At 44.1% G+C, this 22,927-nt stretch overlaps 1 protein-coding gene across 1 annotated transcript; it reads left to right on the forward strand.

The window, feature by feature from the left end:
- Positions 1–1,470: 1,470 nt before the first annotated feature.
- Positions 1,471–19,856, forward strand: LOC116957622 (uncharacterized protein YafE-like). The gene is made up of 6 exons (XM_032979873.2): positions 1,471–1,808; positions 10,796–10,956; positions 13,315–13,528; positions 16,099–16,199; positions 17,355–17,492; positions 19,362–19,856. The coding sequence occupies exons 1-6, from the start codon at positions 1,698–1,700 to the stop codon at positions 19,459–19,461; spliced, it is 825 nt and encodes a 274-aa protein (XP_032835764.1). The 5' UTR covers positions 1,471–1,697; the 3' UTR covers positions 19,462–19,856.
- The last annotated feature ends 3,071 nt before the right edge of the window (positions 19,857–22,927 follow it).

Consider the following 22,927-nt stretch of genomic DNA (forward strand, 5'->3'; position numbering starts at 1 on the left):
ACAATTTACTTTCATAGATATGATAAATACAGATAGCTATTGTTGTCCAGAATGATCCTGAGGTTCAACACTTCAACACGAGCTCCCATGGTTACGTTATCATTACCCTCACCCTCCCCTCTCCACCCAGCCCCACCCCTCCCACGTGGACAGACATCCACAGACATACACAATTAATCCCCTGCCTCCTGTGAATTAATCCCGGTTGGGCTTCCAGTCCACTACGTTCCCTACCAGTAACAGGAGGATTTATCCACAACTTCTGGCTGTCGCCCGATGATGCTTGTTGTTGTAGTAATTACTGGCGAAACGTCTCACGGTACTCAAATTATAAATGGTGTAGTGGGTTTACTCTCCATCACAACAACCCGTTACTGCTGAACTAGTATCGAATTGGCCACGTTTTGTTTACGTGACAAACCTTAACTAATTGGCTGTGTCGAGTGGTGTCGGGTTTAACGACACGTCTATACTGGTAGGAACGAAGTTGTAAACTGAGTGTACCAGCCTGCAATAGATGAATGTGTCCGTCCGTCCGTCCCCTTTCAATACTTTAACGAAGTGAAATCTCGTGCTGTTGGGTGTAAAATCAGCAGAGACTTGTCCTACCAGCCCACCCTGCAGGGACCTGTTATTTATGCGATCTAAGCCAAACTAACCTCTGTCATGGATGATATTGGTCGCGAAACCCCTACCATGTGTTGAACTGAGTGCTGCAATTATTCAACTTTTTCATTCTCCGAACGCCCCGGGGGGGGGGGACGGCTCATTAATTGGGACCGGCATTGAGATCGCGAGGACATTTATTCGTCTCTTTGTCCAATCTGTGTGCTCGGTGAGGCGTCAGGTTAATTGTATTGTTTTGGGTCCCCCCACCCCCCTTGAATTTAACTTTTGCGTTTATCTCCGACTGTGAGAGCCATTTTGTTCATTGGTTTTTAGTTGTCACCCCCCAACCACCCGCCCCACCCATTAATCTGCCCCCTTCCCCCTGTTGGTGAAAAAAGTTTCACAGCCTCGCAAGACCATCAGCTTTGGTAAAAAATATATATCTATATCAAGCTGGTTTCATCAATACCTCTTATTTTCACTCCTTACTGTAATTCCTAGCTAATGCTAATTGCTGCTAATTACTTTCATAATACACAATGCCATTCTTTATGTTAATTATTATAAAAGGCATATGTATTAGCCAGCACGACGCTCGACCGCCTTTGTCTCTCCAGTGACAATTTTTTTTACACCGCACAAAATGCTCATTTGAAGCTAAGTCGACCTAAGGGAGGCCCAGGACCGGTTCAGATAATTGGCACTGTTGTTGGCCATGAGCGGGAATCGAAATTGGGTGGCCAGTTTCATAGTGCAGCTCGCTTACCGCTACACGACCACTCCCACAAACACACAACGAAGACAAAGACACACACACAGACACACATATGGGTGGGGTTTTGTCGTTGGCTCCTCTATAAAACGGTTCTCGCTCTCTCGTCGAGAGCCATCGGGACTTCTCTGGGCCACCTCCACCATCCCCACCTCCTCGCCAACAACCACCACCTCCTCGCCACCCAACACCACCACCGCCACCACCTCCTCGCCCACCACCACCACCTTCTCGCCCACCACCTCCCCCTCGATACCTTGAGCCAGAGAAGTCCCGCGCAGACCTCCTCTTCCACCTCCTCGCAGCAGCAGCAGCAATGTCCGTGCGCATGTTTGAGGGCACTGAACTTGCCCACCTGTACAAGTGCTACCGGCCCACCCTGCCGGCAGACGTCTTGACAACCCTGACCGACTACGTGTGTGCAAAGGTACATGGGTGTGTTTGGTGCGGTTTAACTCTCGAATGGTATGTGTGAGGAGCGTGGTTTCACTCTCAGATGCAACACAACACCGCCCACGCATTCACCGTAATGCAACGAGATCGTAGTGGCTGCGTGTGAGTCGTGCTTGATGTTTTTCTTGCCGCATTTGACTTTGCGGACCCACCGGGTTATACGGGGAGATTACAACATTACTGCACTGGCATTTAACAGCCATCGCATAGGCGTGGTTTTATTCCTATTTGTCACTTGAATTATGTTCCTGCGTGTGGCAGCAATACGTTCAGGAGCTGAATGCCAATGTCGAGATCTGCTGGTCACGAAGCAGTTTTGCTTTTCCTCCTCCGTTGGAGTGCCAACTATAGTGGCTATTAATGTTAACTCCTTTGCCTTGTATACAGGAGGACGTGAATTCAATCCTGACGTCTGCTGTACAGTGAGGGGAAAAAAGTGTTTGATCCCCTGCTGATTTTGTACGTTTGCCCACTTATAAAGAAATGATCAGTCTATAAGTTTAATGGTAGGTTTATTTGAACAGTGAGAGACAGAATAACAACAATAAAATCCAGAAAAACGCATGTCAAAAATGTTATCAATTGATTTGCATTTGAATTAGGGAAATAAGTATTTGACCCCCTCTCAATCAGAAAGATTTCTGGCTCCCAGGTGTCTTTTATACAGGTAATGAGCTGAGATTAGGAGCACACTCTTAAAGGGAGTGCTCCTAATCTTAGCTTGTTACCTGTATAAAAGACACCTGTCCATAGAAGCAATCAATCAGATTCCAAACTCTCCACCATGGCCAAGACCAAAGAGCTCTCTAAGGATGTCAGGACAAGATTGCAGACCTACATAAGGCTGGAATGGGCTACAAGACCATTGCCAAGCAGCTTGGTGAGAAGGTGACAACAGTTGGTGCAATTATTCGCAAATGGAAGAAACAAAAGAACTGTCAATCTCCCTCGGCCTGGGGCTCCATGCAAGATCTCACCTCGAGGAGTTGCAATGATCATGAGAACGGTGAAGAATCAGCCCAGAACTACACGGGAGGATCTTGTCAATGATCTCAAGGCAGCTGGGACCATAGTCACCAAGAAAACAATTGGTAACACACTACGCCGTGAAGGACTGAAATCCTGCAGCGCCCGCAAGGTCCCCATGCTCAAAAAAGCACATATACATGCCCGTCTTAAGTTTGCCAATGAACATCTGAATGATTCAGAGGACAACTGATTGAAAGTGTTGTGGGCAGATGAGACCAAAATGGAGCTCTTTGGCATCAACTCAACTCGCCGTGTTTGGAGGAGGAGGAATGCTGCCTATGACCCCAAGAACACCATCCCCACCGTCAAACATGGAGGTGGAAACATTATGCTTTGGGGGTGTTTTTCTGCTAAGGGGACAGGACAACTTCACCGCATCAAAGGGACGATGGACGGGGCCATGTACCATCAAATCTTGGGTGAGAACCTCCTTCCCTCAGCCAGGGCATTGAAAATGGGTCGTGGATGGGTATTCCAGCATGACAATGACCCAAAACGCACGGCCAAGGCAACAAAGGAGTGGCTCAAGAAGAAGCACATTCAGGTCCTGGAGTGGCCTCGCCAGTCTCCAGACCTTAATCCAATAGAAAATCTGTGGAGGGAGCTGAAGGTTCGAGTTGCCAAACGTCAGCCTCGAAACCTTCATGACTTGGAAAAGATCTACAAAGAGGAGTGTGACAAAATCCCTCCTGAGATGTGTGCAAACCTGGTGGCCAACTACAAGAAACGTCTGACCTCTGTGATTGCCAACAAGAGTTTTGCCACCAAGTACTAAGTCATGTTTTGCAGAGGGGTCAAATACTTTTTCCCTCATTAAAATGCAAATCAATTTATAAAAAATTGACATGCGTTTTTCTGGATTTTTTGTTGTTATTCTGTCTCTCACTGTTCAAATAAACCTACCATTAAAATTATAGACTGATCATTTCTTTGTCAGTGGGCAAACGTACAAAATTAGCAGGGGATCAAATACTTTTTTCCCCTCGCTGTATATGTGGAGTTTGCTTGTCTTGCGCCCCGTATTCGCGTGGATTTTCCCTCCACATTTACAACATGCGTTTAAGATTATTTGGCTGCTGCTATAAATGTCCATGTGACAATAATAAGCACCATTCGTTGAGCTACCATTTGTGATAGCCAGGTCGCTTTTTTTCCAATGAGAGTGATACAGCTTAGTTGGGGGGCCTTATCTGGTAAAATAAAAATAACGTAGTTTCGTTTTTCGTTCAGTAGCTTGTACCGTAATTTTAAATGTAATATCACCTCCACTCGGGGCGGTATCAACACCATTGTGCACTCAAATAAAATGTAAAGACCAAAAAAGAAAAAAATGCTATGTTCAAGTAAAATCTACGAGTCTTACACTCCCTCCTAAACAACACCGAGGCATGTAGGGTGCCGGATCACTGCAGGAAATGCATTCTAGATCATTGGGGCAACGCTTGAGAAGGCCCGACCACCCCTCCCCCAGTGTTGAGCACAAGAGCCGAGGCTGGGAGAGTAGTAAGTAGGTCCTGGCAGATCAGTTGGGACCCGCAGGTGCATTGGTGCAAGACCATGCAGAGCTTAATCGTAGCCCCACTAAGAGAGAAGCCAACGAGAGCTGGACATCACGGGGCCTGGTGAGACACCACGTTTGTAACATGTCAATTGGTATCTATGGGGCTTGTTTTGCTAAGTATCAAACGTTGACACAGGCAGCACTTGGAAGAGTCCTCTGCCACTGCACCGGGAATTAAGGAGCGAGACTCGGTTCGGCAATCGCGGACTCTTGTTTGATATGTATTGGATGGACCAGCAAAGTTTTGGTTATCCGTACACTCCATGTGTTATGGAACTGTAGGGGATCCTGTATTCGCGGCAATGGCCCTCTTGTGGGTTGTTATTGTTTTGAAACCGTTTGAAACGGAGGGCTGTATACAGTTGGCATAAAAGCTTTTAAATACCCAGGCCGTCTTCATCGTCCGCGAGTTTTCTTACAAGAATACGTTATGCAATCCTAGAATAGTGTTGTGTGAAACACCCGTATGTATATAGTCACTCGTAATTGCATTTTGAATTATTGGTTGATAATAAACACGCGGAGAAGACGGCGTCTCTGAGAGTTATATTACGCTTGGATAATCTCCTGTAGATGTACATGCCACTTAATGTTCTGCATATGTAGATGCAACGACCTCCATGTATTGCACGGCAGTTGAACTTATGACTCTCGATCCAAACGGGAAACTGGACATGTGGACAAGTTTTTTCGTATCTCTGAGGGTTCCTAAGTCTAATATTCGTAAGTAGAAGTCCCTGTCATCATACTTCATATCGCGTCATTCATGAATTAATCTCACAACCCTGCACATGAATTATACCAAGAGGGCAAAATCCTTCTTTTTATAGCAACTAGCAAGCAAACTAAAATCCTGCAGGACGTTAAAAAAAACCCAAAAAAACAATGGCAACAAAATAAGTAAACGACAATAAGTCATAATTGAAAAGTGAAACAAGTCTCACAACCCAGATCACCGAGAACCAATGCAAAACTCGACCCTGACACTAACGTCGGCAGCAGAGGTGTCTATTCATCATCACATGGCTGCCAAATAAAGACATCGCCGCTCGACGACATACGCACGTCGATTCTCAAATCGCGCTCGGACGTGCTTGCCCCACTGACTTTCCACCTGGAAAATCTTTCATTCAGCGAGGACTGTTCCCAGACTGGACGTCTGGCAAAAACCATATCAAGCTGCAGCGTGTGTACAGACCTCTTTGGCACGAGCCGTGACTTGCTGTAAGATCTGACCATGCCCGTCCAGTGCTCGCCGAGCTGCATTGGCTTCCAGTTGCCAAACAAATACATTGTTATGAACTCGTGCTTATTTACACAAGGGCTGGCTACAAATGACAACCCAGGAACAATGCCTTCGTCTGAGCAAGTGAAAGCAACTCTCCACTTGAGAGGGGAAAGGGGCCCAGGAATGTTTGACATTAAATCTTATTCCGGAGGGTCCCCGATATATACATTGGGGTTGGGGACCGGGAAGTTGCGACCTTATTACGAGACGATGTATGATGGGGAAATCGCCCACTCCCCCATGTGAATACATGGAAATGGTAGGTGATGGGGACCGTAAGAATGTATACATTGCCGATCCAACACGAAGCTGGGAAAATTTCTCCCATAGGAGCTGTATCATTAGGGAAATGTTTCTTACCTAACCAGAATTGGTTAGGTAAGTACCTGAACTGTACAGTTAATGTATTATTTCTGTGTATACATTTTATGTACATATGTCATACATTTGTTGAAGATTGGGAATACTTGACTTGGAATATTCCAACTTCATGGGACCTCCTTTGCCAGTACCAAAATATGAAACTAGGTTTTCCCCTTTATTCTGGCCGTTTTGAGACTAGGCTAAAAAAAAAGCTGTCTGGTGTGGACCAATCAGTCCATAAGACGATGCATATATTACAAAAGTATGTGTTTTTTGTTTGCATTCTGACCAAATATTGTGGTTAATGTGGACATGATTCCTTGTAAAAGGTTTCGGTTTGGTGTTTTAACATCTTAACACCTGTTTGTTGCCAGAAAAAATGGGAAAACCTATTCGCAGACGGCGTTGTTTTTTGTTGGCATATTGAGAATATTCCAACTGTTTAGAATCCCCCTTGGTTAGACGCACTGTTGGTTGAACTCATGACGTCACTTCCGGTTTGGCAGTATAAAAGGGAAGCCAGGAATAGAACCAGATGGAGCGAGTAGACAAGTCTTTGACAGTGTGATAACGTGATGGAGCAAAAGACGAGACATATATTTGGAAATCGTTTGTTTTGTGGAAATCGTTTGTTTTGTGCAAATAACAAAATAAAGTTTATTTATTTATTTAAGACACATCAAACACGCGTCAGACTTATTGCTACATTTAGGTTAAGGCGTAGCTCATTTTTGGTACAAGAAAGCTGCACCTACAAATCCAATGTACACTTAAAACGAATTCTGAGTTTAATCTTCAAACAGCATTTATACTTGTCAAACACTTCATTGAAAACCATTTTCATGAGCATTTAGAAGCAGCCCTATACACTTTAAAAGTGTGTCCTTCTAATAGAAATCATATTTGTGACATGTTTTAAACAATGCCTAAAACAATTTTAGAGTTAAAGCACAATATTAAACGGCATTTTAAAATAGTATCCATCAACCTCTAATTTGTATTATCTTACCTTGAGTGGATGAGTTATGCTTGATTGGAGGTGCTGGGAGAGGATTAAACACCTGGTCTAGGATCAAGCCCGTACCTTAAACTATTTTTTTTGTTTTTCTACAAACGTTTCTGCATCATCCACTTTGCGATTGGCTGACTCCCTATATTCATATTCTTGGTTCTTTCGGTAAAGTCACATAGAAGGGAAACAAAATAATAAAAACATAAAACAAGACAATTCTCACGACGTTTCGACTGCAACACAAGCAATCAGCAGGTGTGAAAACCACAGCAAGTGGTTTCAGTCAAGTTTATTGGTCACATACACAGTGAAGCTGATTGTTATTGTGGATGCAGCGAAATGTTTGAGGTTGTCAGCTCTACAACATTGCAATATAATGTCTAACAAACAAACATTTGAAAGATTTAAAAAAATCACGAAATATCCGAAGGAATCCAAATGACACCCAAATAACACTAACAATATGTGCTTGTAATGCATGGGATAAATAAACACAGATTCCCTTTTGGAGGTCGTAGCTGTCCTGATTGTATGAATCCACGTCCCCAGTCGACCTACCATGGTTAAATGTGGTGATTTGCGCTATCAGTTTTGCATGAATACTACCATCCACGGTTTTTGTTTGGGATATGTAGGAATCGTTACTGTTGGAACAGCCTCTGTGCACTTATTGGTGAACCCGATAACTGAGTCTTTGTACTCGTCGATTGTTATTCTCGGAGGTGACCTGGAACATTTCCCAGTCCACGAAAGAAAAACAGTCCTGACGCACAAATTTCGATTGATTAGACCAGCGTTGAATAGTTCCAGTCACAGGCAATTCCTGCTTCTGCCTAATAGATGGGTAGGAGCAGGATGGAGGCATGATCTGATTTGCCGAACGGTGGCCAAGAGGGAGGGCTTTGTATCCACCAAGAGTGGTTAATCATGAAGCATACCCCTACTCTGCTTTGCGTTTCACTGGTGCCTTCGATGTAAAATCTAGTGGGCTGAATCGCGAGGTCCAACACCAGTATGGAGAGCCAAGTTTCAGTCAAACAAAGGACATTACTCCATCACATCTCATTGGTAGGAAAATTGCGATCTTCGCTCGCCCAGCTTTTTCTCATGGAACTGAACATTGGCTATCAAGATACTGGGAAGCCGGAGGGGGGGGGGTCGATTAAGCCCATCTTCTCAGCCTCACTAGAGCGCCGGCTCCCCTGCCCGGTCTGCGCCCGTGTCTCCTAAGAAGAACACCGGGTAAGATAAATGGAGCTGCTTCGGGTGGGGGGGGGGGGTCCGAACAAAGTGTCCAGGTAAGGAAAGTCTAAATGGAAGTGGGTAACTGACGTTACAATGACCTACAAGTGCTTTGTGGTCATAAGAAATAATAGCAAAGACATGAGTAAAAATAAAAAATAAAAAACGACAAACTGCAAGGTTGTGTCGGAGCAAGCAACAAGGCTCCTTTCTCTGTTGACGCCATCCACTCCAGCCATCATGAACTTCTGTGAGCTACATCATGCCTGAAGACAACTGTAAAGCCATCCAAGGGCGACCTTGAATTGGTTCTCTTTCGCTACTTCTTCCTCTTCCAACTACTTTTTCAAGTCTCCTCCATACAAGCTTAGGGGCTTCTCCTGAATGAGGGGCTAGCTGTTGGAGTTTTTGTTGTGCAGATCCTCGATCCATAATGCGAGCAGTCGTTACTTTTTTTTCCCATGATAACACTTTATTTGCCATGTCATTTTAACCTCTGCTTTAAAACACGCTGACCTTTAATTTCTTGATGCTCGTACGTGTACACTCGTTGGAGGAAGCTTAAAATGGTGCCCAATATCAACCACACGCTCACCTTGCCCTGCTACACGTCATCACTCCCATTTTGACATCGAGTGTACTCCGACTGAGACTTTAATTACACTCCCCACCTGAACTGTCACTGGCACACTACGCTTGCTACTCACCGTTGAAGGTTTACGATTAAATTTGCGACATAAAGTCCACGCCGATTTACAAGACGCACTTGTAGTTTCGCACGTGAGGCAGAATGCGATTTGACTGAGACGACGGTGGCGCATGTGCGAAATGCGAGTTGTAAAGTGGATTTTGCGAGCTGTACATTTTCGACTGATTTGGTCGTTTAGCCAGTATAGGAAATATGTTAAAAGCTCCATTTGTTCCAATAGCATCGAAAGTTACCTTTCACCCAAAAACGTGTAAATGTATGATGATTAAATAATGGATATTAATACATAGATATACTAACATTATAAACGCATAATATTAAAATAAACATGGTTAATCAATGCATTAATTAAAATTTACTGTACCTACACAGCCCGTCATTAACAGTGGAATGGTCGGTAAGCAGACATATTTGGCTCTATGGAGGCCCGTCGTTAAGCATTTAGTTATTCACAGCGGTGGTCATGAAGAGGGGGCTCTACTGTATTGCGTTATCCATTATTGGATGACCCAACACTTTTTTCTCCATCAACCATTCAAAAACATCCTATTCTTTCCAGCTTCACATTTTCATCCTTTCTGTCCCACTCTTTATTTTCCCCATTTTTTTGTCTTACTCCAGTAGAGTCGGTCCACAACCTGGGTGTAATCTTCGACTCCTCACTCTCCCTATTTTACTACAAAACTGCCACGACTCAATCGTGCCGTTTTCACCTTTACAACATTCGTTAAAATCCGCAGTTTCATGATAATCACTGCCACCAAACTTCTTATGCCCTCATTTTTCACTCGACTTGCTATTCTCTCATGATGGTCTACCATAATACGCATTCAAACCACTCCAAATTAAAAACGCGGCTGCCCGCGTAATATTTTAATCTTCTTCCATTCCTACACATCGCCTCTCCTCGTTCAGCAACACTGGCTCCCTGTTCAATATCCGCTGCCCCCTTTTAAATTCCTTACGTGAGTTTATACATCTCTCCATGGCCTGGCTCCTTCTTACCTCTTCTCTCATCTGACTTTATGTTCCTGCCTGCTCGCTGCATTCTAAAGCTTTGCCGTCTCTTTTCTGTTCCTCCCCCTCCGTGTGCACAGTCTCGGGTTCGCTCATTCTCTCTCCTAGCCCCTCCTCACTGGAATGAACTCCCGTTGCACGTCAAACAATCATCTTCTCACGACCTTATGCTATTCTCTTTTTTTTAAATCCACCTGTTCTCTCTTGCCCACCCTTCTCCACTTGCTGTCCTCCCCACTCGTACTAACGCCATCACTGTCCCCAACTCCCCATGGTCACCCATCATCAATCCACTCGTCTCATTTCTATCTTCGTTTATTCCACACATCGTCACCACCATTTTGCGCATATCCCATCCACGCATCTCATTTCCTCTTGCCAACCATCGTGTTCCGTAGTAAGTTCACTGTATAGCACCTTGGTTAAGGCACTATATAAATGCATGATGTAATATAAGGTGTGGCGTCCCTCCAATTGCTTGATTTATAATATGGATTCATTTCACCGTTATGAAGTTTGACGTATTGTGTTAAGCTCGACTTTGCAAGACCCACATTCCTCTCTCCCATAGCTCTGTCACATCCCAGCTTGCCTACCCACCCCTCTCTATCTCGGACTCTGGAAAGCATGGCCAGGTAAAATGCTCGGACGTCCAGCTGAAAACCATTGTGGAAAGGTTCTGAGCGAAAGTGGTTACATTATTAAGCCACATAATCCCGTGTGTGTGTGTATACATGTAGACGGGGAGCAAGCCCAACCTCGTTGTGGACGTTGGCTGTGGGAGCGGCCAGGGCACGGAGCTGCTGGCCTCCATCAGCAACAAAGTGTTGGGCATCGATGTGAGCCCATCGCAGATAGAAGAAGCGATGCTCGCAAAACATCCCAACAACATCACCTACATGTAGGTTAAAAAGACATATCCCCCATATAGCCTCTCACAGACTGTTGGGGCAAGCGAAGTTAGTGAATAGCACTTAGTGAAAGCCAGTACGGTACAGGAGGGGATGGGTGGCCAGCACCACGCCCGACCGCCTTTGTCTCCCCGGTGGTGATGTTTTTACACGCCGCACCAGGTACTCATTTGAGGCTGCGTTCACCTAGAGAAGGACCAGGACTGGTTCAGATAATCGTCACTGTTGGTGGTCGTGAGCAGGAATCGAACTTGGGGGAAACAAGTTCATAGTGCTAATTGCTGCCCACAGGTTAACAACCCCACACTCACAGATATAAAGTCCCTCTGGCCTTCCATGGGGACACATTTAAACAGACATACTGTGTTTTTTAGGAATGAGTCGAGAGATTAGAGGCAGATTTGGAGGATAATGTTTGTGTTATATCATGCCATACAAACGAAACTCTTATTATTTTAGCACGTAAGGCCCACTGAGCTATATAGCTATTTTTCACAAGTGACCTGGCCATAAATGATAGCTCAGCGAAATTGCTTATCACGTGGAAATGTATTGCAGTCAAATACTCTAAATGCATGTTTTTAAATGTGGAAGTAAAAAACGGAGAATCATGAAAAATCCATGTAACCACGGGGAGAACATGCAAACTCCAAATATACAGACATCGGGTTGGGATCAAACCCCCGATCTCCTGTATATCAGGCGAGGTAATTAAAATCTCCAAGCCATCATGATATTATGACGGTATCCACTTGCCCTGCCAGGAAGTAAAGATCCTGCAAAAATACATCGAGATATCAGAAACATTGGTGTTTTATTATATCTCTGTATTGCAACCCCCTCTCTTCAGAATAATGCAATGTTTTCAATGTTGTAGTTTATTAAGTTTAATACGTGGGATTTTGCGACCAATATCATCCATAAGAGGTTTTTTTGGGGGGGGGAGGTTAGATTGCGTAAATATATAAATGTGTCAATCTTGATTTGAAGCTTTCGTGACTGCAGGAATCCATACTCTTTGGTTCTTTCGGTAAAGTGACGTAGTTAGAAATAAAATAAAACGAATCACGACGTTTCGATCGCAACACAAGCGGTCGTCATCAGGCAAAGGAGTCGGCCTCCAAAGGCAAACTGTTTATAAGGGTTTGGGGATGGTGCACTTGGGCTACACCCATCCCCAGACCCTTATAAACAGTTTGCCTTTAGAGGCTAACTCCTTTGCCTGATGACGACCGCTTGTGTAGCGATTGAAACGTCGTGATTTGTTATTTTATTTCTAACTACGTGACTTTACCGAAAGAACCAAAGCGTATATAAAAGTGTCGTTAAAACCCACAACCACCCGACATGGCCAACAATTCAGGGTTGTCACGTAAGCAGAACATGCCAATTCGTCACTTGTACAGCACACCGGTGTGTTGGAGAGCCAAGCCACAACATTTTGCAATCTGAGTACGACGTTTCGCCAGTAATTACAACTAGCTTCATCAGGCGGCAGCCAGGTTTGTGGAGAGGTCCACCTGTTTCGTTCCTTATATAGAGGCGTAGATGTGGTGACCACACTTCTGTGCTCTTGCGCAAAGTGTAAATGCTGTTGCTTGGCTCTCCAACACACCGTTGTGCTGTACTAGTGACGAATTGGCCACGTTCTGTTTACGAGACAACCCTTACTAGTTCACTATGTCGGGTGGTGGCGAGTTTTAACGACAATTTTATATTTACGTGATCTAACCCTCTAAAAAACACTCTTGGTTTGTAGTTTATGTTTACATTGCTAAAACACGCTTGTCGCGTACGGGAAATTAAATTCACTGGGAGAATCTGTAATGAGGCAGAGTCGCTTTCCTTCTGATGTATTGGTGGCAGATTGGACACCGAAAGAGATGGCAGTGTCAGTCCGGTATAAACATCGATGGGGCATACTACTACTACAGGATAGCCTGCTGTGTGAATGTGGGGAGCCAGGGGACCATGGTAACAACATCGTCTCTCGGGCGCCCTGTGCTACAAACCCGAGTTTGATTCCCGTTAACGACCAACACCGGTGACTATTATCTGAACCGGTCCTGGGCCTCCCCCTAGGTCGACTCGGCTTCGTGATTACCTGGTACGGTGTGTAAAAAGGTCGCCATCGGTGGGGTGTGGTGCTGGCCACCCACCCCTTCATGTGCCACAGTGCCGGCCTTTATAGGCATCGCCGCTCGCTACTAACAGCACTCGTCCCCAACAGTCTGTTGCAGGCTACACAGGGGAATCTTTGTATTTTTGTTTGTGTCGCCTTGTGAAAAATGAACGCGCTGCTATGCACATTTTGTTGGTTTTCCTTCTTCCCCCCCCCCACATCGTAGGGTGGGGCCAGCCGAGACCCTTCCCGTAGAGGATGGCTCGGTGTCGCTGCTAACCGCATTCACGTCGGCGCATTGGTTTGACCTGCCAGCCTTCATGCGCGAAGTCAAGCGGGTGCTCCAGCCACATGGCTGCCTCGTCATTTATTCCCCCATGATCCCATTGAACGTCGAGTATGGAGTCTTCACGGAGAAACTCACACAGATCATGTGGAAGGTGATAACATGCAAACTTCACCAACAGTTTTGTGCTTCATTAATTTTGCCCGACTTTCTTTTCTGCATTCACTTCAACCTTTCACGCTCAACACGCACACACAAAATGCGCGCCACAAATGAACCACAATACCTTTGCTGATCTCATCGAGGAGCATAAACCATCAATCACTCCAACTCCGGCCATGCTCGCAGTCGCAGCCTTTAATGACTATTGGACAAAAACAGTCACAGAATCGCCCGCTTTCAGTAGCGTTTTTGCGACCGTCTGGAACGATTTTCCTTACGATATTTAGAAGCCACTGGAGCCATGCACTTTCAATCATCATATAGATTGAAAACTCTTCTTTTGAACTGCTTTTTGTGTTTAGTTTGTCCCCCCCCCCTCCGCTCCAATTTAGCATGGTTGGCTACGTACGATGCAAAATTCGATATACTACATCGCTATACTCGTCAAACTCATTTCTTTAGACTTGATGTATTCATATTTATATAGTGCTCCTTTCAAGGTGATTTTCAAGAAGTTTAAATGGTGCATTGACTGATGGGTAAAAGGGATGGGGCTTGAGTGTTGGGGAGGGGAAGGGGGGAAAAGGGGGAGGGCTGGCGAGATTAGGAAGGGGAAGGATGGTAAAGGCTTTAAGGATGATGACAGAAAATGGTAGTCATAAAAAAATGTCTCAAGGGAGGAACGAAAACTGGTCGGTTAAGTTGTCTTGATGAGGAGTGGAAGTTTATTCCAATGTAGGGGAACCACGATGGAAAAAGAGCAGAAACATAACTGATCAGAGGGAGGGGGGGGCATAAGGGACAATATAGATTGTGAACGCAGAGGCTTAGATGGGAAATGATAAAAAAAGCGAGATAGGGTGGTGCAGAACCATGGAGCGATTTGTAAACGAGGGCGAGGAATTTTTAAAAGAAACAGCATAATCGATTTATAGTAGATGAGGGAATAAATTAGTATTTTAGCAGATGTTGAAGATATGAAAGCTGCATGTATGTTTGGTGGAGAGAGGGATCGAAGGTGACCCCAAGACTTTGAGCAAAGTGGACCAGAGTGAGGGAAAAGGGGGGAAATTAAAATGTGGGATGGATCGTAGGGGAGTGGGAAGCAGGAAACAATAAGACTTAGGTCTTGGAGGAATTGAGGGAGAGGTGATGAAGTGTCGTCCATAATTAGACAGCAGTAAGTCATTCGGAAATATACAACCTCCGATTGGCACGTTTGGCTATGTATGGTAACGAAAGAAGCTCAAAATACATATACACATACAAGAAAGAGACTGGTAGGATTGCTCATCCTCCTCCCTCTTCCACACACCCACCCTCCTCCACCTCCCAAGGAGCGCAGAAAACGGTGGTTTACTGTGCATCCCATAGTTTGGGTTGCAGGGCCACAATCTCATTGCCATTGTGTCTCTAATGTTCCATTTAATGAAGGGGGTGAGTTGCAGTTTAATGCGGAATAATAGTGGTAGGCTTTTGCTGGGTTGGATCGCCTAAGCATAAATGTCGTTTACAAACCTCCACCCGACGTAGCCAATTAGTAAGGGTTTGTCACGTGAACAAAACGTGCCAATTAGTTACTACTGCACTAACCGGTTGTGTTTTGGACGGTAAACCCACAACATTTGCAATTTTAGTTAATGAACAACGTTTCAAGGGCGATTTGCCATAATTTAAGAAGTTTTCCTGTTTCCCCGTCTTAAATAGAGCAATGCATCGTCACTGAGCCAATCGGGTGCAGAGAACAAGAGAGGTGGGTTCATGTAATCATAAAAAAATGATTGTTAATATTGAACAGATGGGTTAATCACAATTCATCACTAATACGATGCCTTGACACGGCAAACAATTTAAAGTTGTATTACTTAATAATATAATATGCTTCCCAGCACCACTAAGACTGTAGCTTTCAGAATGGTTAAATTTATTTTTAGTTTTAAATTTCAATAGATTCTCTAATTAGTCTTGACCAGTAATTATAATTAGTTTTTCACAACACATCAATGTTACCAAAACCAACTGCATGTCCTTGTTGGCAAGCATGTTCTACAACTGCCGACAAGTGTGTTTGTGAGAATTAAATATTTACTTTGTTCTTGCAATCTTATGCAAATAATTCATCCTATCTGACCAACATATCATTTGCCACAAGTGCAATTAATCCAGTACACACCTATTTAAAAGTTAGAGAATTTGTTTGATACAGGATATTCATTTTATATTATGTACCATGCGAAATCTCACTGGGATTATTTTTGTTTTTCCAAAACTCTGGCTAATTATCAGTTACTCCTGCAATGTACATTATTTCAAGCCAGGAGCTGTGATGTCTGGATTTCCAATGAGCTATTTTATTCTGAACGTCCGTGTTTTCATTATCCTCACCAGCATCCTTTTAGATCTGAGTGAGATCTGAAATAAGATTGGCGTCCACAATAAAAATACCACGTCCGTTTCAATTCCCAAAAACCAATGGCAATTGTATTATCAGTTGCCAGAAAATGTTGAAACCCCTCGGGCCTAACGCATTCAATGTAATGTGGTGCCTTTTTGTTTTTTTAGGTCTTTGAAGATCTTCGTCCATACGAGAATCACAAGATGAACCACCTGCGTGAAGATTATACTGCCATGTGTGAAGCCATTCCATTTGTGGACAAGAAGAGGTTTGAGTTGTTTTTTTTTTCATGGTTAGCACAGCAAATCTGTGGCGGGATTTATCAGCATTTAAAAAAATAAGCAGCTGGAAAGGCAATGCTGTATAAGATGCCTGGCTCTTTGAGTCTCTCTCTCCATTCTCATTCCCCATTTTAATTATCGGTGTCTTGTCACGATGCAAAATATATTTGAAATTCTTGCACAGCAGTGCAGAACCTCTGTTTAGAGAATTGCCCAGAAAAGTGGATATTACAGAGCTATATCTGAGATTCCTTCAAGTGACATCTAGTTCACAGTAAGGGCCATTACCACACGCACTGCCACTGAGAGTAATGTTTACCATGACAGTTAAAGCAATATAAGACCGGAAACAAGAAGACTTAATTCACAATTCTGGCAAATGGCCTGATGAGACTGGTTGTTGTAATTGCCAGAGAATCGCCAAACTCAATTTGTAAATGGTGTCATGGTTTTATTTTTCAAATTAATTGGCACGTTGTTATTCACGTGACAAACGTTGCTGGTTGGTTGGCAGGGGGAGGTGGGTTAATGGCTTTTTTATGTTTACGCAAATAACTAAAAACCCCTTCAAGAATTCAAAGTATGTGTGCTCTAGATCTGGTGTGTACACTTTCCACGTGGCCTAACCCAAAAAACAAATGTGGATCACAGCTAATCACAATTATCAATTATTTAACTAAAGTTTAACAAATAACAATGTGCGTCTTATCACGCACATTTTGTTGTATAACATTACAATTTAGTTTTATTTTGATTTAAAGCTTTCGAGACTGCAGGGATTCGTATTATTCGTTCTCTCGGTAAAGTCACGTAGAAGGGAAACAATAAAATAATAAAAATATAAAACAATAACTGCCAAATCGCTCTCCGTGGTGCTAACGTTAAAAAAACCGCCACTTTTTTCAAATTTTCTTGCTGTGATTTTCACACCTGATGATGATTGCTTGTGTTGCAGTCGAAACGTGGTGAGAATTGTATTGTTTTATATTTTTAATATTTTATTGTTTCCCTTCTACGTGACTTTACCGAAAGAACAGATAATTACAATTTAGGTTTTTGTTACTCAACACATTGACAGGAAAGTCAAAGTTGACTTTAAGTAGAATAATATCGACATGTGCGTTTCTCTAATTCATCCGCAGGCTGGAGTGTGAGAGGGTATTCGCACAAGTCAAACTCCCTGAATTCATGGGGTTAATTGGCAGCTTCGCCGAATACCATGTGCTCAAGGCTGAAGAACCTCTTGCTGCACAGGCCTTCATGGAAGACGTAGAGAAAAGGTGAGCTGCAGTAGTAATAATAATATTTATAGAGCACCGTTCATACCACAAAGCGCGAGGCAACTTTAGCCATACAATCATCATCACGATCCATGGGCAGATAGCCCGTTAGGTGTCCACTGCACATTTCGTATTTTCCCAATCACCTTTGTCTTCATAGTGCCAATATGGTAGAGTAGTTCCACACAAGTTGTAATAAAAAGCCAAACTGCCAGGGTGAGCGAACATTTTCCCCTTTAGGCAGAATAAAAAGAAAATGCTGCGGAGTAGCATGTGCCAAACACGTCTCGGCTCACTGTCACTTATGTCAATAGTCTGACCTTGTCGGACAGCTAGATTTTGACGATCTAGTGGATTATTTTGCGAGGAGGAAGGCGAGGAAGGCAAGAAAGACACCAATATAGGAAAGCAGGTGGGGGGGGAAGACTCCAAAAGACATGTGCCCAGGGGCCTCACAAGACCATGATCCGGCCCTGGTAGGTATAATGTACATTTTTGGATTTAACCATTTTTACTTTTCATTGATTGTTTACTATTCATTGTTTTGACTTAAAGCTTTCGTGACTGCAGGAATTCATATTCTATGGGTCTTTCGGTAAAGCCACGTAGATAGAAAAATGATAAAACATTATTTCACCTGAAGACGATTGCTGTGTTGCGATCGAAACGTCGTGTTATTTTTATTTTTCTATCTACGTGGCTTTACCGAAAGACCCATAGAATATTCATTGTTTGTTTACTAATTGCCTTCATTATGAATACATTTAAACTTAACTCGAATGAGAGGATGGCTGGATTGAATTGGGGAGACTTCCCTGGTTCGTCCGTTTGCTTCAGTGGCTCTCGAACTGTAATTTGCCCCCCCCCCCCCCCCATATTGATGTGTAGGTATTAATTTAAGTCTGAATGCACACAAATGTAATTATAACACTTTGTCTTGTCGTTTTAGAAGAGCTGTTTAAAGCTGCTCTGCACTCGTATAAGAATGCTTTCAACTCTGTTGTACACAACCGATTAACTTAGATGTGGACGTCTCTACAATCGGTTGCTGCTCACTGTAAACGCATACTCGACCCTCAAGCGCCGATCTGCTGGACAAATTAGTCCCGTGTTTTCACTGCGTGCTACACGTTTTGCTAACTGATGGGCTGTTACAATTTTTGACGTTTGTGTGTGGGGGAAGGGCGAAGCTAAAAGGCGGCCGGGCTCTGTAAAGGGGTGTGACGTAATGACTTCAGACACGGACTGTAGAGTGCTTTTTATGTATTTCTCGTCGGCATACAGCTACGACTTTAATGAAAGTCACTAACTTATCCTTGACTATTTAGCGACAACAGCAATGTCTAACTATACAGCCGGTTGACTATATAACGACAACTACATAGTGAGATTGCGACATAGTGACGACAATGACAGCAGCCACCGGCGAGGATCCCAAATTCCCCGGCACCCAAAACCCCGTTCCACTCTCCCTTATATCCCCCTAGCGCGGCCATGCCCCACCCCTGGCCACGCCTTTCTTAGAACTCTCTTAATGGGTTCTCGGAGCTTCCAGATAGATCCCCTCTTTGACCCTTGGCCGAGTTTTCCCCCTCTTGTAGTCGCTCATATAACTAGGCTGTGTCCTGTTTTACCCACCCATGATTAGCTCTTACGGCCAGTTGGTGCCCTGACACTGCAGGGTCATAACCAGACGTCGTTTAGCTATGCCCAGCTACTACTCCTCGCTCAGACATGGAAAAAGCAGCTGCAGGCGACTTTTTTTTTGCACAACTGGACACTGGTATGGATCCGGCTTCACAGATGTATCAATGATCCATACGACAATGGGTATTGATAGGTCAGTAATGTCTACTCGTTGCATTTCAGAGTTAAAGAGACTCTGGGTGACGCAGCAGCTTCTGCTGAAATGAAGATCGTGGTGAAGACCGTTCTGCTGCTTGCCTGCAACGACTCTCCGAGCTCATAATGCTACTGCTGTGACAGAGTGCTCGAAGCCACCTGATTGTTGCAAACAATACAGGGACTCGTACTTAGGAACATTTCTACTAATGAACTTGCATAGATATGAACAAACCTCGGTATGTCCAGTTGCATGTTCGGACTGAGGGTCGTATGTTCAACTGCCTCGCAATAGATAGTGGTGGTGGAATCTATATCTGCAGAACATCAAGAACCAGCGGCATCTACAAGAGATTAGACCATTTCTAAAGCCATTCCCTCTTTCCTGTACATGCCGTACATGTTTGGAAGCAACAAAAGCAAAGTTGGACTAACGAACAAATCGACTTAGGTTCCAGAGTTCTCTTCGTAAGTAGAAGTCCCTGTAGTGTCGTTTCAAATAAAAGAACAGAAGAGATTGCAGTTATGATTTGTCTGTGTCATTTACTTATACTTTTTGGCGTTGAGGAATTAATTTTCACGCGGCTTTAAGGCATACATTGATTCTAACGTTTCTATAAATGATTTGGAGCAAAACGTGCACATTTGGCCATGGTATCGGTGCTGCCACCATGTCTTGTCTGTCATGTTACATCACCACGTTGCGTGCACCAACTTACAAAGTTAAAATTGTGGCCTTATTATTGTTGTGTTATGAGCCTGTCACTACTGCGATCATGTGAGGGCTTCGCCAACGTAAATTTCGTGAGGCACATCCATCCGTGGGTGACGATGGCCGCATTGTCAACGGTGACGCACTTTTTTTTCTTCAAAAGTGCTTGCAGTTTTAAAATACGGCCACGATTTTTTTTACCCGTATTGAGATAGTGATCTCAATTCTAAATTAAGCGCGTGAACGTTACTTACATTGCCACGCAGTATGGTGGTGGTCACGCGCTACTATTCCTCACCTGAGGGCGCTTTTGTTGAGTTTGTTTCTGGGTGGACTTCCTCCGTCTTTTACGGTTGCTTCCTGAAGCTAACCAAAAAATATAACTGGTTTAACACTTTGAAGTACACTTTCAACACCAATATTATTCATGAAGGTGTTATTTTAGGTAAACGCGTAAATGTGTCGTTAAAATCGCCGCCACCTGTCAATTAGCAAGGTTTGTCACGTAAATAGAACGCGCCACTTGGTCACTACTTCAGTACACCCGGTGTGAGTAAATCCACGACATTTACAATGTGCCTACTATAACGTTTCGCTGCTAATTACAACCAGCTTCGGTGGGCAATTTTTGCCACAATTGTTTGATCTTCCTGTGTCCGGTCTTAGATCGAGCAACATGACGTCATCACTGAGCCAATCGGGTGCGGAGAGCAGAGGGGAGTTGTTTATTTATTCTTATAATTGATGACGTTCATCTAGAACACGGGTTAATTACAGTTCATAAGTAATATGCCTTGACAAGGCATACAATTGGAAGGTATATAACTTAATACATTTCAACACACGGGTGTATTGAGCGGTAAACCCAAAACATTTAGTGACGATTATCTGAACCGGTCCTGGGCCCTCCCCTAGGTCGACTCGGCCTCATGAGTACCTGGTGCTGTGTAAACATCGCCACTCGGGAAGACGAAGGCGGCCGGACGTGATGCTAGCCAACCACCCCTCGTGCTGTGCCGCCCTTCATAAGTGCTACTCGCTAAAAGTACTTGCCCCAAACAATATGTTAAGGCTATAGGGGTGAACCGTGTCTTGTGTCATGGACGCCAAGAGCAAAGCATCGATTGATTTGATACACATCAATTATTTAGAGTAATTTGGCTACTTACTGTACGTTCCACACAAAGATAAGCCCACTTCGTTGAGTTATCATTTGTGATGGCCAGGTCACTTCTGGGCTTTTAAATCATCTAGATTGAAAACTCGGTTCTTTAAAACTGCTTGTGTTTGTCCTTCCCCCGCACCGTCGAATAGCAAGGTCGCCTACATATAGTGTCAAATAAGTTCAGCATACATACATATAGCGCCATAAGCTTTACACCTGGTAAGATAAAAAAAAGTTTAGTTTTAGAGTAGTTTGATTCACACTTCTTAAATACCATTGGCACAACATGATGCAACAATAAGAAAGGATTTGGACTTCCTGGCAGTACAACAGGAGTTGTGTTAAGATGCTTAATCACCAAATAGATACCTGTTGCAAGGCATCCAGTCTGCATTAACCAAGCGTAATTGTGGCAAAACGTGTCGTGTTCGATTTCACTCGGACAACTTCAGTCTTTCTTCGAACGCCGCTTTATTTACAATTCTCATTGTCCTCTACATTCCACAATATCCAGGTCGCCATGGCTCGCTCGCCGTGCTTCGCTCGACTCGCTAGCCACCTTTGTCTCTCCACTCCGCACACAGCGTCTTCAGCTCCGCTGTCGCTACGCTCACTCCACTGCTGGCTATTCTCTTCAGCTCCGCTATCGCTATGCTCACTCCACTGCTGGCTATTCTCTTCAGCTCCGCTATCGCTATGCTCACTCCACTGCTGGCTATTCTCTTCAGCTCCGCTATCGCTATGCTCACTCCACTGCTGGCTATTCTCTTCAGCTCCGCTATCGCTATGCTCACTCCACTGCTGGCTATTCTCTTCAGCTCCGCTATCGCTATGCTCACTCCACTGCTGGCTATTCTCTTCAGCTCCGCTATCGCTATGCTCACTCCACTGCTGGCTATTCTCTTCAGCTCCGCTATCGCTATGCTCACTCCACTGCTGGCTATTCTCTTCAGCTCCGCTATCGCTATGCTCACTCCACTGCTGGCTATTCTCTTCAGCTCCGCTATCGCTATGCTCACTCCACTGCTGGCTATTCTCTTCAGCTCCGCTATCGCTATGCTCACTCCACTGCTGGCTATTCTCTTCAGCTCTGCTACGCTCACTCCACTGCTAACTACTTCGTCTTTGTTCAGCTTCGCTATCGCTTCGCTCACTCCACTGCTAACTACTTCGTCTTTATATTCTTAGCTTTTTCGGTAAAGTCACGTTGAAGGGAAACAACAAAATAATAAAATATATATAAAACAAAAATTCTCACGACGTTTCGACCATAACTCAAACGGTCGTCTTCAGGTGTGTTGGTTTGCATAAATGTATTTTTAAACGGCGCATTTATTTATTTATAAAAAACCGTTAGCGACACGCGCAACGATTTACCGAAAAAGCTAAGAATATGAATTGCTGCAGTCACGAAATATTTAAATCAAAATTTACTTCGTCTTTGTTCAGCTTCGCTATCGCTACGCTCACTCCACTGCTAACTACTTCGTCTTTGTTCTGCTTCGCATTCGCTACGCTCTCTTCCTCCAACTCTGTCTCTCAACACTCTCTCTCAACTCTCCACACTTCAATTCCCCTGTTGACTCCAAGCGCTCCCAACTCCACGTCTTGCCTCGTCCAGCTCCCAACTCCAACCCCCCACTCTCTGTATCTCCCCAATGTATCTCCATTCTCATTACCCCTAATTAATTGGCCCGCGTGCCTCCCCACGCATCG

This window comes from Petromyzon marinus, chromosome 79, assembly GCF_048934315.1.
Source record: "Petromyzon marinus isolate PM22_M1 ecotype Great Lakes invasive population chromosome 79, UKy_Petmar_22M1.pri1.0, whole genome shotgun sequence".
NCBI classification, from domain to species: domain Eukaryota; kingdom Metazoa; phylum Chordata; class Hyperoartia; order Petromyzontiformes; family Petromyzontidae; genus Petromyzon; species Petromyzon marinus.

What these genes read in the sequence shown, in the direction of transcription:
- LOC116957622 (XM_032979873.2), top strand. Translation starts at nt 1,698, where the DNA reads ATGTCCGTGCGCATGTTTGAGGGCACTGAACTTGCCCACCTGTACAAG. An exon ending in CCGACTACGTGTGTGCAAAG is followed by an intron (nt 1,809 to 10,795) that starts GTACATGGGTGT and finishes GTATACATGTAG; the next exon opens with ACGGGGAGCAAGCCCAACCT. An exon ending in TCACACAGATCATGTGGAAG is followed by an intron (nt 13,529 to 16,098) that starts GTGATAACATGC and finishes TTGTTTTTTTAG; the next exon opens with GTCTTTGAAGATCTTCGTCC.